This window comes from Neoarius graeffei, chromosome 7 (genome assembly GCF_027579695.1).
Source record: "Neoarius graeffei isolate fNeoGra1 chromosome 7, fNeoGra1.pri, whole genome shotgun sequence".
Classification (NCBI taxonomy): Eukaryota; Metazoa; Chordata; class Actinopteri; order Siluriformes; family Ariidae; genus Neoarius; species Neoarius graeffei.
In genome coordinates, this window is record NC_083575.1 from 26,461,008 (window position 1) to 26,474,630 (window position 13,623).

Consider the following 13,623-nt stretch of genomic DNA (forward strand, 5'->3'; position numbering starts at 1 on the left):
CTCTTGCATCAACCAAGCACCTTATTCTCAAATTCTAGTCTTGGTTCAAGGAAAACTCTACCTGAGAAGTACTAAATATGTTTACAGAGAAATATTTATGTCTTTAGTGTTTCTGGTGTTAATGTGTTGGTTTGTGCTGTATTTTGAGTACCGGTATTCCTGTGAGAAGGAAGTGGTTATGTGCAGTTCCCAGGGTGTTCATTAACAGAAAAAAATTTCACAAATCTCAAGCGTATGAGGTCATGCTTTGGTGTTAGCTCCTGAAAAGAAAGGATCAATTATTATTATTATTATTATGTTTTTTTTTTGCTTGTTTGTTTTTTTCACCCACCATTTTCCAACAGCATTCAAAGGCATTAACAAGAAATGCATCAACAAATATTGGACCCTTTTTTTTCTTTCTTTTTTTTTTTACAGCTTAATAATGCATTTGACTTACAGCAGAAACTTGGCTCAGCTAGTTTGCGATCTACGACCTGACAAGCACGGTGGCGTTGACGCATGAAAGTTGAAGCATTGTTTGGTTTGAGCAGAGTGTACAGATGAGGAGGTGAGAGGGCCAGACAGACTAAGGTGGGGTTTACATTAGACCGTATCAGCGGATCATCAGATTAACGTTTTTAAAATGATTAGTGTGCACACAGCAACGCCAATACACGATTCGCGTGCACATAGCAACGCCAATACACGGATACGCTCGGCTCCGCAGGCATCCTGCGCTCCAAATCACTCCGCCCTGAACAGCGAGTGCCCTCTGGAGGGTGCGCACTCCGGCCCTGCGCAGCTCACAGAGCGCGCGAGTATAGCGCACGAGCAGTGATTTGGGACTGAGCCGCTGTGTGTGTGATCTCAGTGCATGTCGGGCATGCGCGTCACTTACCACTTGCAAGTGGAAGGATGGCAAGCCTAAAGACAATCATAACTACACAATGGGCAGTATTTGCATCAGTATTTGCAGTATTTTCATACTTTTATACTCTTTAATGAAAGGTGATACAAGGCGGAAGTCCGCGCCGTTTTTCAGCAGTCGCGTCACATGACCAACGCCAGCGAATCAGGAAGGTGGATGTCACAGTGACGTTGTCCAATGACGACGCCAGCTAGAGGTCAGCACGGCGTATCCGCGTATTCTCAATGTTTACACAGCACCGGACCAGACACGATCTGGATTGAATACGTGGACCCTGGCGGATTCCCGTTTCCCGGCGTTTCCAGGCGGTTTAATGTAAACGGACAGTGCATCCGCGAAGAAAATGAGACAGATATGGTCTAATGTAAACTTGGCCTAAAGGACTAAAGTGCTGCTGTATCATGCTCATCAGATGGGCGAAATTCCTCAAGCACCTCAGTGGGTAATCAAATGAGATTGTGGGTAATGTAGGATAATGTTAACTAAATATGTTCACATCCTGTACAGCACTGAAGATCACGTTAATAATAATGATTAAAAAGCTTTTCAAGCTTGTTTTTTTTTTCCTTTAAGAACTGCCTACTTCCTCATGTTGTACAATTTTGGGTGGAACTCAAAAGCAACCAAATAAATTCTTCATGAATGCTTCAGAAATGAAAATAGACATTGCTTAGTGCAAATGGATAATGAATGGCATGGATGGTTATTCCCATTTCTCTCCTTTCCTCTGCAGTCTCCTGCTTCTTCAATTTCACTGCGCCATCGGGCATCATCCTCTCCCCCAACTACCCCGAAGGGTATGGCAACAACATGAACTGTGTGTGGCTCATCATCGCCGAGGCAGGCAGTCGGATCCATCTCATTTTCAGTGACTTCGACGTGGAGCCTCAGTTTGACTATCTCACTGTAAAAGATGATGGGATGCCCGAGCCCACCACATTTGGCACCTTCTCTGGGAAGGACGTTCCCTCGCAGATTGCCAGTAATGGCAACATCATGCGTCTCGAGTTTCAGTCAGACCACTCCAACACGGGGAAGGGCTTCAACATCACCTACACGAGTAAACACTTCATTTAATTACCAGCCTTTTCTCTTGAGATGTTGTTCTATTTTCCTGAGTGAATCACAGGGAGATGTCCTGTATAATGTCTAGTTGTCCTTAAGTGTAATCATTTTACATTGTTTGGTGGAGAAATTTGTGCTAAAGTGAGCTGAAGAAGATAAAAAACATTTCATTATGCTGTCCAGTCATGGTAGCAGCACACTGAGTCTGTCTTGCTCATATAAAATAGTCACATGCTTATTGAAATTGGAGGAGAGAGAGTTAAGGGCCTTGTTCAAGGGCCTACTAGAGGCTGGGGCTTGAACGCCTGACCTTCTGATCAGTAACCCAGAGCCTTAACCATTGAGCCACCACTGCCCCATATTCTAGATTTGTCATCTGTTAAAGGGTTTTATGCATATAGAGGGACAAATGAAAGGAAAAACCTGCATATAACATCTCAGTAAGGTGATAGGACACCACATGCTGTCAGAACAGCTTCATTGCACCTCAACACAGATTCTGCAAGTATCTAGTTGAGTGTGAGCATCATTTCTGACTTCATTAGGGTTTTAACTTGAAGTCTTTTGTATCAAAGTGAAGTCATCGACTGTTCAGTGAACCTTCTATAAATTGACCAGTAGAAAAAAAATAGATGAGGTACAGGTAATTCCATATATGTACAATTCCAAAAAAAAGTTGGGTCACTGTGTAAAACACAAATAAAAACAGAATGCGATAATTTGCAAATCATGGAAACCCTATATTTCCTTGAAAATAGTACAAAGACAATATATCAAATGTTTAAACTGAGAAATTTTATTGTGTTTTGAAAAATATATGCTCATTTTGAATTTGATGTCAGTAACACATTTCAAAAAAAGTTGGAACAGGGGCATGTTTACCACTGTGTTGCATCACCTCTACTTTTAACAACACTCTGTAAAAGTTTGGGAACTGAGGAGACCAATTTCTGTAGTTTTGAAAGAGAAATGTTGTCCCATTCTTGCCTGATATACAATTTCAGTTGCTGAACAGTTCGGGGTCCCCTTTGTCATATTTTACATTTCATAATGCACCAAATATTTGAAATGGGAGACAGGTCTGGACTGCAGGCAGGCCAGTTTAGCACCTGGACTCTTTTACTATGAAGCCATGCAGTTTTAATATGTGCAGAAAGCGGTTTGGCATTGTCTCGCTGAAAGAAGGAGGGCCTTCCCTGAAAAAGATTTTGTCTGGATGGCAGCATATTGCTTTGAAACGTGTATATATCATTAAGCATTAATGATGCCTTCCCAGATGTACAAGCTACCCATGCCATGTGCACTAATGCACCCTCATACCATCACAGATGCTGGCTTTTGAGCTGTGCACTGATAACAAGCCGGATGGTCCCTCTCCTCTTTAGCCTGGAGAACGTGGTGTCCATGATTTCTAAAAAGAATTTCTACTTTTGATTCGTCAGACCTTGGGACAATTTTCCACTTCACCTCAGTCCATCATAAAAGAGCTCGGGCCCAGAGAAGGTGGCGGTGTTTCTGGATATTGTTTATATCTGGTTTTAACTTGCATTTGTGGATGCAGTAATGAACTGTTTTCACAGACAATGGTTTTCTGAAGTGTTCCTGAGCCCATACAGTGATTTCCACTACAGACACGTGTCTGCTTTCAATGCAGTGTCTCCTGAGGGCCTGAAGATCACAGGCATCCAGTGTCAGTTTTCAGCCTTGTCTCTTGCATACAGAGATTTCTCCAGATTCTCTGAATCTTTTAATTATATTATGTACTACAGATTATGTAACCCCCAAATTCTTTGCAAGTTTACATTGAGGGACATTATTCTTAAATTGTTGCACTGTTTGCCCATGCAGTCTTTCACAGAGCGGTGAACCCCTCCCCATCTTTACTTCTGAGAGACTCCGCCTCTCTGGGAGTCTCATACCCAATCTCATACCCAATCATGTTACTGACCTGTTGACAATTAACCAAATGATTATTATTTTTTTTTTTTTACATTACACAGCTTTTTCAGTGTTTTGTTGCTCCTGTCCCAACTTTTCTGAAACGTGTTGCTGACATCAAATTCAAAATGAGCATATATTTTTCAAAAAACAATAAAATTTTTCAGTTTCAACATTTGATATGTTGTCTTTGTATGATTTTCAATGAAATACAGGGTTTCCATGATTTGCAAATTTTCGCATTTTGTTTTTATTTATGTCTTACACAGCGTCCCAACTTTTTTGAAATTGAGGTTATATATCCCTTCTGAATTGACATGATCGTAAAACTTGCATTATATCCTGTAGGGAAAAAGGTTCTTTTTCCAGGGATCCCAGACGTCCGCTATTTAGCGGAATTCCGCTATTTTCTAGCGAAAGTGTTTTTTTTTTTTAAATCTCTTGTATATCCATTAAAAATATGTTTAAGTAAAATGACCAGCAGAATACGTTCTGATTTGGTTTGCTTGTTTAGCGATGTTTTCGTCGGCTTCGTTTGTTCTCGTTGACATTCGGAACACTCGGAAGTTAAATTGATGTAAATACCGCGAGCAGTGTTGCCAGATTGCGCGGTTCTCCGCCCAGTTGGGGTGTTTCAAGTGCATTTTGGCGGGTTTTGAACATATTTTTGGCTGGAAAACGTCAGGAGTATCTGGCAACACTGACCGCGAGACTGTACGCGATAGAACAAGAAAACAATATGGCTGCGCCCATTTGCTAGAAAACATGTTTTAACTCCATTCGTGCTTTTGTTTCTAATGCGTTGAACTTAACTCAGAGCACTGCAGGAACATCAGAAAAGCAGAAGGAAAGATCAGAGAAACAAAAGCAGAGAAAACTGGAGGAAAGACAGAATGCACCCCAGAAAAGAGCATTAAATTCCTTTGCAGTGAAACCTTTCAAAAAGAGAGGTTTACATCAAATATCTCCAGTATTTGCTGTACATATGTATATATCTAATATTACTGAATCATTGATTTCTGCTCATGTTCATGATTTTTGAAAAATGAATGTGGCTTATATTAGCCTAGTTTTGACATTAACTTGAAACAAAAAAAATAAACAAATGAACTATGGATACTATTGTTATAACAAAATCAGTGGAATATTTAGGCAAGTATATTCTTCAAAGCTACATTTTCGTCTAAGTTTTATAATTTTTTTTTTGCCACTTATGTCATTGATTACAAAATATGGCATCAAATAGATACACATTATGGTTAAATTCTGTTGCTTTTCTATGTTAAATCTACAGTGGTGCTTGAAAGTTTGTGAACCCTTTATAATTTTCTATATTTCTGCATAAATATGACCTAAAACATCATCAGATTTTCACACAAGTCCTAAAAGTAGATAAAGAGAACCCAGTTAAACAAATGAGACAAAAATATTATACTTGGTCATTTATTTATTGAGGAAAATGATCCAATATTACATATCTGCGAGTGGCAAAAGGTTGTGAACCTTTGCTTTCAGTATCTGGTGTGACCCCCTTGTGCAGCAATAACTGCAACTAAACGTTTCTGGTAACTGTTGATCAGTCCTGCACACCGGCTTGGAGGAATTTTAGCCCATTCCTCCGTGCAGAACAGCTTCAACTCTGGGATGTTGGTGGGTTTCCTCACATGAACTGCTCGCTTCAGGCCCTTCCACAACATTTCCATTGGATTAAGGTCAGGACTTTGACTTGGCCATTCCAAAACATTAACTTTGTTCTTCTTTAACCATTCTTTGGTAGAATGACTTGTGTGCTTAGGGTCGTTGTCTTGCTGCATGACCCATCTTCTCTTGAGATTCAGTTCATGGACAAATGTCCTGACATTTTCCTTTAGAATTCGCTGGTATAATTCAGAATTCATTGTTCCATCAATGATGGCAAGCTGTCCTGGCCCAGATGCAGCAAAACAGGCCCAAACCATGATACTACCACCACCATGTTTCACAGATGGCATAAGGTTCTTATGCTGGAATGCAGTGTTGTTTTCCTTTCTCCAAACATAACGCTTCTCATTTAAAACAAAAAGTTCTATTGTGGTCTCATCTGTCCACAAAACATTTTTCCAATAGCCCTCTGGCTTGTCCATGTGACCTTTAGCAAACTGCAGATGAGCAGCAATGTTCTTTTTGGAGAGCAGTGGCTTTCTCCTTGCAACCCTGCCATGCACACCATTGTTGTTCAGTGGTCTCCTGATGATGGGCTCATGAACATTAACCTTAGCCGTTGTGAGAGAGGCCTTCAGTTGCTTAGAAGTTACCCTGGGCTCCTTTGTGACCTCATCGACTATTACACGCCTTGCTCTTGGAGTGATCTTTGTTGGTCGACTACTCCTGGGGAGGGTAACAGTGGTCTTGAATTCCCTCCATTTGTACACAATCCGTCTGACTGTGGATTGGTGGAGTCCAAACTCTTTAGAGGTGGTTTTGTAACCTTTTCCAGCCTGATGAGCATCGACAACGCTTTTTCTGAGGTCCTCAGAAATCTCCTTTGTTCGTGCCATGATACACTTCCACAAACATGTGTTGTGAAGATCAGACTTTGATAGATCCCTGTTCTTTAAATAAAACAGGGTGCCCACTCACACCTGATTGTCATCCCATTGATTGAAAACACCTGACTCTAATTTCACCTTCAAATTAACTGCTAATCCTAGAGGTTCACATACTTTTGCCACTCACAGATATGTAATATTGGATCATTTTCCTCAATAAATAAATGACCAAGTATAATATTTTTGTCTCATTTGTTTAACTGGGTTCTCTTTATCTACTTTTAGGACTTGTGTGAAAATCTGATGATGTTTTAGGTCATATTTATGCAGAAATATAGAACATTCTAAAGGGTTCACAAACTTTCAAGCACCACTGTATGTAAAAAATGTGTTCTATAGCATCTTTAAATGTTAAAATCTCAACAGCTTCAGGCAGCCCCCTTGACCCCTGCTGATAGTTTCTCATCTCATCTCATTATCTCTAGCCGCTTTATCCTTCTACAGGGTCGCAGGCAAGCTGGAGCCTATCCCAGCTGACTACGGGCGAAAGGCGGGGTACACCCTGGACAAGTCGCCAGGTCATCACAGGGCTGACACATAGACACAGACAACCATTCACACTCACATTCACACCTACGGTCAATTTAGAGTCACCAGTTAACCTAACCTGCATGTCTTTGGACTGTGGGGGAAACCGGAGCACCCGGAGGAAACCCACGCGGACACGGGGAGAACATGCAAACTCCGCACAGAAAGGCCCTTGCCGGCCACGGGGCTCGAACCCAGACCTTCTTGCTGTGAGGCAACAGCGCTAACCACTAGCCTATACCACCGTGCCGCCCGGTGATAGTTTCTTACATTCCTCTATTTTTTTCAATTACTGCTGGGATCCCTGTTTTTCAGAGTCCAGATAGAAATGTTTCATCATAGGAATACTTTGTATTGATTTGCAGTGCTTCTTTCCTTGAAGGGGACAAGTGCACCCAAACCATGCCAAAAAAATGACCACCACAACATAATAAATGTTTTTTACCAATAACTGTGTGTGCATGTAGGTGTAAGTATGTGAAAGTCTCTGTTTGCACAGATGCACCCAGGTGGCTGGTTGTATGACAGCAGTTGTTTGTGAGATGTCCGTGTCAGAAGATCATGTGTTTTGATATCTCAACAGTGGGGCTTATAATGATGAAACCTGGACCATCTCAGGCAGGAAGCGATGTCTCACTGTGGAACAGTGGAGAAGGCCACCAGGTTATGAGCTCTGCTCTGAGGCCGTTGGTTCCCATGCATTAGTTGTTTTCCTGTCACAAGCCAGATGTTACTCTCGAAACGAGGGTTAGGAAAAAAAACAACAGCCTTGCAGAGATTCTATAGTGCAGCTTTTGCACACAGCAAATAATTGAAGAATCATACCCAGCTCCCATGTGCCACTCAGAGCACCAGGCACATCTGCCTTTTGGGGAAAATTGAATGGACACACAGACACACACACACAAAAGTCGTCAGAGCTTATGTCCTCCAACCTAAGATTGTGGTTAGACAAAAAAATATATATAAATGCAGAACTGGATTGCAGATAAGGAAAGTAGGTCACTACAGTCAGGAGTTGATGTATTTGGAGCAGGCACTTTTTTTCTGTCTACAATTTTAACCCAAAGAAATAATGTGACCTGCATTGTGCAGTTTGAGATTTTTTTTGACAGAGATATTGTTTTTCATTTTCATCTTCCTACTCCAGCCTTTGGCCAGAATGAATGTCATGACCCAGGCATCCCCATTAATGGCCAGCGCTTTGGAGAGCACTTTTTACTGGGAAGCTCGGTCCTCTTTACATGCGACGAGGGCTTCATCAAAACACACGGCTCGGAATCCATCACTTGCGTCATCCTGGATGGTAATGTGGTATGGAATGCAGCTGTGCCCCGTTGTGAAGGTAGGCCTTATTGTCACATTGCTCTAGAAGAGAATGGAATGTCTTCTGCTTGATGTGCACACCTTACTCATCTCATATATAGTCTTTGGGGTTAAAGATGCGTCCGTATTTCTATTTTTTTTTTTCTGCTTCCATTTTTACAAGCTCCCTGTGGTGGGCATTTAACTGCTCCATCAGGAGTTTTGCTGTCCCCTGGCTGGCCTGCCTACTACAAAGACTCTCTCAACTGTGAATGGGTGATCGAAGCCAGGAAGGATCATGCAATCAAGATTTCTTTTGATAGGTATTCAATTCCCTGCTGTAGTACCTTAACATCTATATCCTCCCACCCCCACGTAATACTAGACCAATATGGCTATGAATTCTATACCAGTTCAGTTTAAATGATGACATTACAAAAAAAAGTTTAGTTTTCCGAAGTCCCACAAACTGTCGGTTGTGCAGTTATCCTTTTTGTTTCATACCTACTTAATTCCCACCATTTTGTCCATTATCTTTCACAGCTAAACTGTCTCATTAGAGTAATTCTGCTAATGATCAGGGCCATAACCAGACACTCTTCCCTCATTCAGATTTCAAACGGAGGTTAATTATGATACGCTGGAAATTCGAGATGGGCCTTCCAATTCGTCCCCTCTGATTGGCGAGTACCACGGCACTCAGGCTCCCCACTTCCTCATCAGCACTGGAAGCTCCATGTACCTCCTGTTCACCACTGACAACAGCCGCTCCAGCGAGGGCTTCCAGATCCGCTATGAGAGTGAGTCAGCCTCAGAGGCATCGCCTCAATCCAAATGTAGTGGACTAGACAAGGTGTGCAAGCTGTTGGCTCACACACAATGCACTAAGTGTACTTTACAGCAGGTAAAAGAGCTGTTTCTGCTTCATGTCTCCCAAGAGGTTTGTGCTTCTGCCCACATTCACCTGCTGTTTATTTTCTTAGTTACAAAAGAGTTTTGTGTTGCATTCCGGTTATTTAAACCTCTCCAAGATTGAATAGGAAGTTTGGAGGGTTTTGACAGTAGAATCAGGATTGGTATAACATGACCAATAATAATAGTGAGAGGCAGTCGATAACTGTGAGAGATCACTAACCTTACTGAATTATTAACTCTGCTGTCGAGTCAGATAGTCAAGAGGATGTTTAGAGATTTACAGCATGATTAAATTTTAATAATGTGTTGATAAGATTCCAGTCAAGTGAGCTATGTTACAAATCAAGCATTAGGACATAATCTTGTCATGAAAACGTCCTGTTTCTAAATGTCTATTCACATTTCTGTAAAAATACAGGATGTCCGTGGATTTACACAATGTTTAAAAAGTCATGCAGTTAAAGCTAGATTGCCTTTCAGATCTTTCAAGTGTAGGTCATAAAAAGAATTTTCCCTGACACCCAATTATTTTTGTTTGGTGGATCGAAAGCTACTGAATTCGAATCACAGACTTCCAATTTTTTTAGTTTTTTCTAATAGAACAATTAATGAATTCAGGGCCACGTGGCCCTAAAATCTCTGCTATTTTTTCCTGCTTCACCATGACTCAATTCAAGATACTACATCATGCATGACGTGGGGGGCATTCCCCGTTCGCGCAAGGCATTCTGGGATGCAAATTTGAAACAGGAGAGAAAAATGGCAGACGTGAGTGTCCGACCGACTACAGTAACGGAAAGCGAGAAGAAAATATGTTGTGTTGCAAAGGAAAGGAAACGCAGGACCAAACTAATAAATATCGGAGGTTAGCGAGCACCTCGGTGTGATCAGCTGTTCATTTAGTGACAGAATGATGTAACTGTCAGTGCACGGTCAAGGTAAACCTGCGCATGCGCACACTGACTTCCTCTGTCTGCTTGACTGCACGAAGCGAGCGATTTCATGCACATTATTTGCTCAACTTAAACAACTTCCCAGCCACAGAATAACCTGATATTTTGTGAGATATTACAGAAATAAACTTCAGAGGGAACTAAATTTCACAGATTTTATGAAATCGAAAGGCTGTCTAGCTTTAATGTTTTCATCAAACATCTGAATGTAGAAGCCGTGTGACTGTAGCATGGATTTTGGTGCCAGATCGACTGGATTTAGTATTTCATAAACTTTTTCTGATCTCCTGGGATTTACACACACAATATGTTTCCATCCACATTCTGTGTCTGTCCAGACATAGAATGTGGATGGAAACACCTTGTGGATGAAAGCGGTCAGAGGAAAATGGTCAGATTGGTTCAAGCTGCCAGGAAGAATATAGTAACTGATAATCACTCTTTACAACCGTGGTGAGTAGAAAAGCATCTCGGCATACACAAAACATTGATCCTTGAGGTGGCTGGGCTGCAACAGCAGAAGACCACATTGTGTTCCTCTCCAGACAGCCAAGAACAGGAATCTGAGTCTATAGCAGTCACAGGCTCAATGAAACTGTACAGCTGAAGATTTGGGGGAGGGGAAAAATAATCTCTCTAGTTTCAGTGAATCTGGAGCCATGATCGCCTCAGATTCTTGTTCTGGCTGACAGGAGTAGAACCTGATGTGGTCTTCTGCTGGTGTAGCTCATCCACCTCAAGTTTTGATGTGTTGTACATTCTGAGATGCTTTTCTGCTCACCACAGTTGAAAAGTGTGCTTATTTAAGTCACTATAGACTTCCTGTCAGCTCACAGCAGTCCGGTCATTCTCATCTGATCTCTCTCATCCACAAGGTGTTTCAGCCAGCAGACCCTCCACACAGGGGATGCTATTGTTTATTATTATTATTATTATTATTATTATTATCATCCATCCATCCATCATCTGTAGCCGCTTATCCTGTGCAGGGTCGCGGGCAAGCTGGAGCCTATCCCAGCTGACTATGAGTGAGAGGCGGGGTACACCCTGGACAAGTCGCCAGATCATCGCAGGGCTGACACAGAGACAAACAACCATTCACACTCACATTCACACCTACGGTCAATTTAGAGCCACCAATTAGCCTAACCTGCATGTCTTTGGACTGTGGGGGAAACTGGAGCACCCAGAGGAAACCCACGCAGACACGGGGAGAACATGCAAACTCCACACAGCTGCTGGGCTCAAACCCAGAACCTTCTTGCTGTGAGGCGACAGTGCTAACCACTACACCACCATGCTGTCTATTATTATTATTATTATTATTATCATCCATCCATCATCTGTAGCCGCTTATCCTGTCCTATAGGGTCGCAGGCAAGCTGGAGCCTATCCCAGCTGACTATGAGTGAGAGGCGGGGTACACCCTGGACAAGTCTCCAGGTCATCGCAGGGCTGACACAGAGACAAACAACCATTCACATTCACACCTACGGTCAATTTAGAGCCACCAATTAGCCTAACCTGCATGTCTCTGGACTGTGGGGGGAAACTGGAGCACTCGGAGGAAACCCACTCAGACACAGGGAGAACATGCTAACTCCACATAGAAAGGCCCTCGTCGGCTGCTGGGTTCGAACCCAGGACCTTCTTGCTGTGAGGTGACAGTGCTAACCACTACACCACCGTGCCGCCCCATTATTATTAGTAGTAGTTTTTACACAATGCTGTGTAAACTCTAGAGACTGTTGTGTTTTAAATCCTACACTGCAAAAAATTGAAAACTGAATTTGAGGAGGAAATTACTTAATACTAGTGAAATGATCTTGCTGCATGGACAGATATTTTTACTTGATAAGACATCTTAGAATAAGTCGGTTGCAATCCAGAACTAGGTTTACTAATCTCAGAATTGGTGTTTTGTATTCTTCTAATAGGAAATGCTTGATCGTTTCAACTATTTTCAAGATATTTTCACTTGCTAAGATATCATTTTTTGCAGTGTAGGAGATCAGAATCAGTTTCTGAAATACTCAGGCCAGCCCATATGACACCAACAAACATGCCACATTAAAGTCACAGAAATCACTTTTTTTTCTCCATTCTGCTGTTTGATGTGAATATTACCTGAAGCCCTTGATCTGGATCTGCATTATTTTATGCATTGTGTCGCTGCCATATGATTGGCTGATTGAATAACTGCATAAATGAATTGGTGTTTCTATTAAATTGGCCAGTGTGTGTGTGTGTGTGTGTGTGTGTATATATCAGTGATATGCCAACCAGTGTGTGTGTGTGTGTATATCAGTGATATGCCAACCATTGCAAAGTTAGATCTTTAAAAAAAAAAAACATAAAGCTTCATGACCAGTTTAAGGTGATTTGGAAAATTACTTTCATTTTTGGACTGGGGTTGAATGACAGTCATAATATTTTCTACTGCATAAGGAGACAGAGTGAGAGAGAGTGAGAGAGCACAGCACTAGAGAACATGGTGGAGGGTTGAGAGGAGCAGCTGATGGACAGACTCACTTAAAATATATTAACAGCTCACAATGAACTGATTCAGACAGCATGCGGTGTATAACTGCATTGCCTCTGCTACTTATTGGATGTATTAATCTAGTTAGAAGCTGTGAAAAGAAAAATGCGTTAAGGTTATCTTCGAGGCGTGATGATAAAAATATCCCTGAAATCTTGAACTTAATGGACGTAATGAACTGAGGTGAAATTACTGAAGGAAGCTTTAATGATATTGGATAAGGGGTAGACTATATGATGGGGAGGATCTATAGATATATTTATTCTATCCACATTCACGCGCTCTAATTGGCTACTCTACTACTAGGATATCGGCTCATATACCGTGAGTAGAGAGAAATAAAATGGCGGAGCATGTTGCTGAACCAACCAAGGATGGAATAAAAGCTCTACTCGCAAACAAAACCCCAAAAAATACAAAATAAAGCAACAAAATATGGAATGAAAGTATTTGATGGTAAGAACATATCTTTTTTTATTTTTCAAGAATTATTATCACATTTTTCACAAATTGCTCCTGTCATTTCACCAGTTTGTTTACATTCTAAGTGGAAATTATTTTGTCAGACGTTCTGTATAAAGTTTTTGTTTATCAAATTTCCAAAAAATAAAAATACAAATGTTCTGTTTCTCAAAATCCTGTGAATGTGGATAGAATAAAACAGTTATTCCACTCCGTCTTGTTGAACATGGCACACATATATATAGACACACAGTGGATATAAAAAGTGTACACACCCTGTTAAAATGATAGGTTTTTCTGATGTTAAAAAAATGAGATCACGATAAATAATTTCAGGACTTTTCCCACCTTTAATGTGACCTGTACAATTCAATTGAAAAACAAACAAATCTGTTAGGGGGGAAAACATAAAACATA

General features: G+C 41.2%; 1 protein-coding gene across 1 annotated transcript in view; it reads left to right on the forward strand.

Annotated features, from left to right (window-relative positions):
- The window catches only part of csmd1a (CUB and Sushi multiple domains 1a), an 800,422-nt gene that overhangs the window by 457,352 nt on the left and 329,447 nt on the right, over positions 1-13,623 (forward strand). Inside the window, exons 13-16 of the mRNA XM_060924925.1 lie at positions 1,644-1,970; positions 8,180-8,374; positions 8,519-8,657; positions 8,947-9,134. Of these exons, the coding sequence (XP_060780908.1) occupies positions 1,644-1,970; positions 8,180-8,374; positions 8,519-8,657; positions 8,947-9,134 (849 nt within the window). The remainder of the gene's footprint in view (positions 1-1,643; positions 1,971-8,179; positions 8,375-8,518; positions 8,658-8,946; positions 9,135-13,623) is intronic.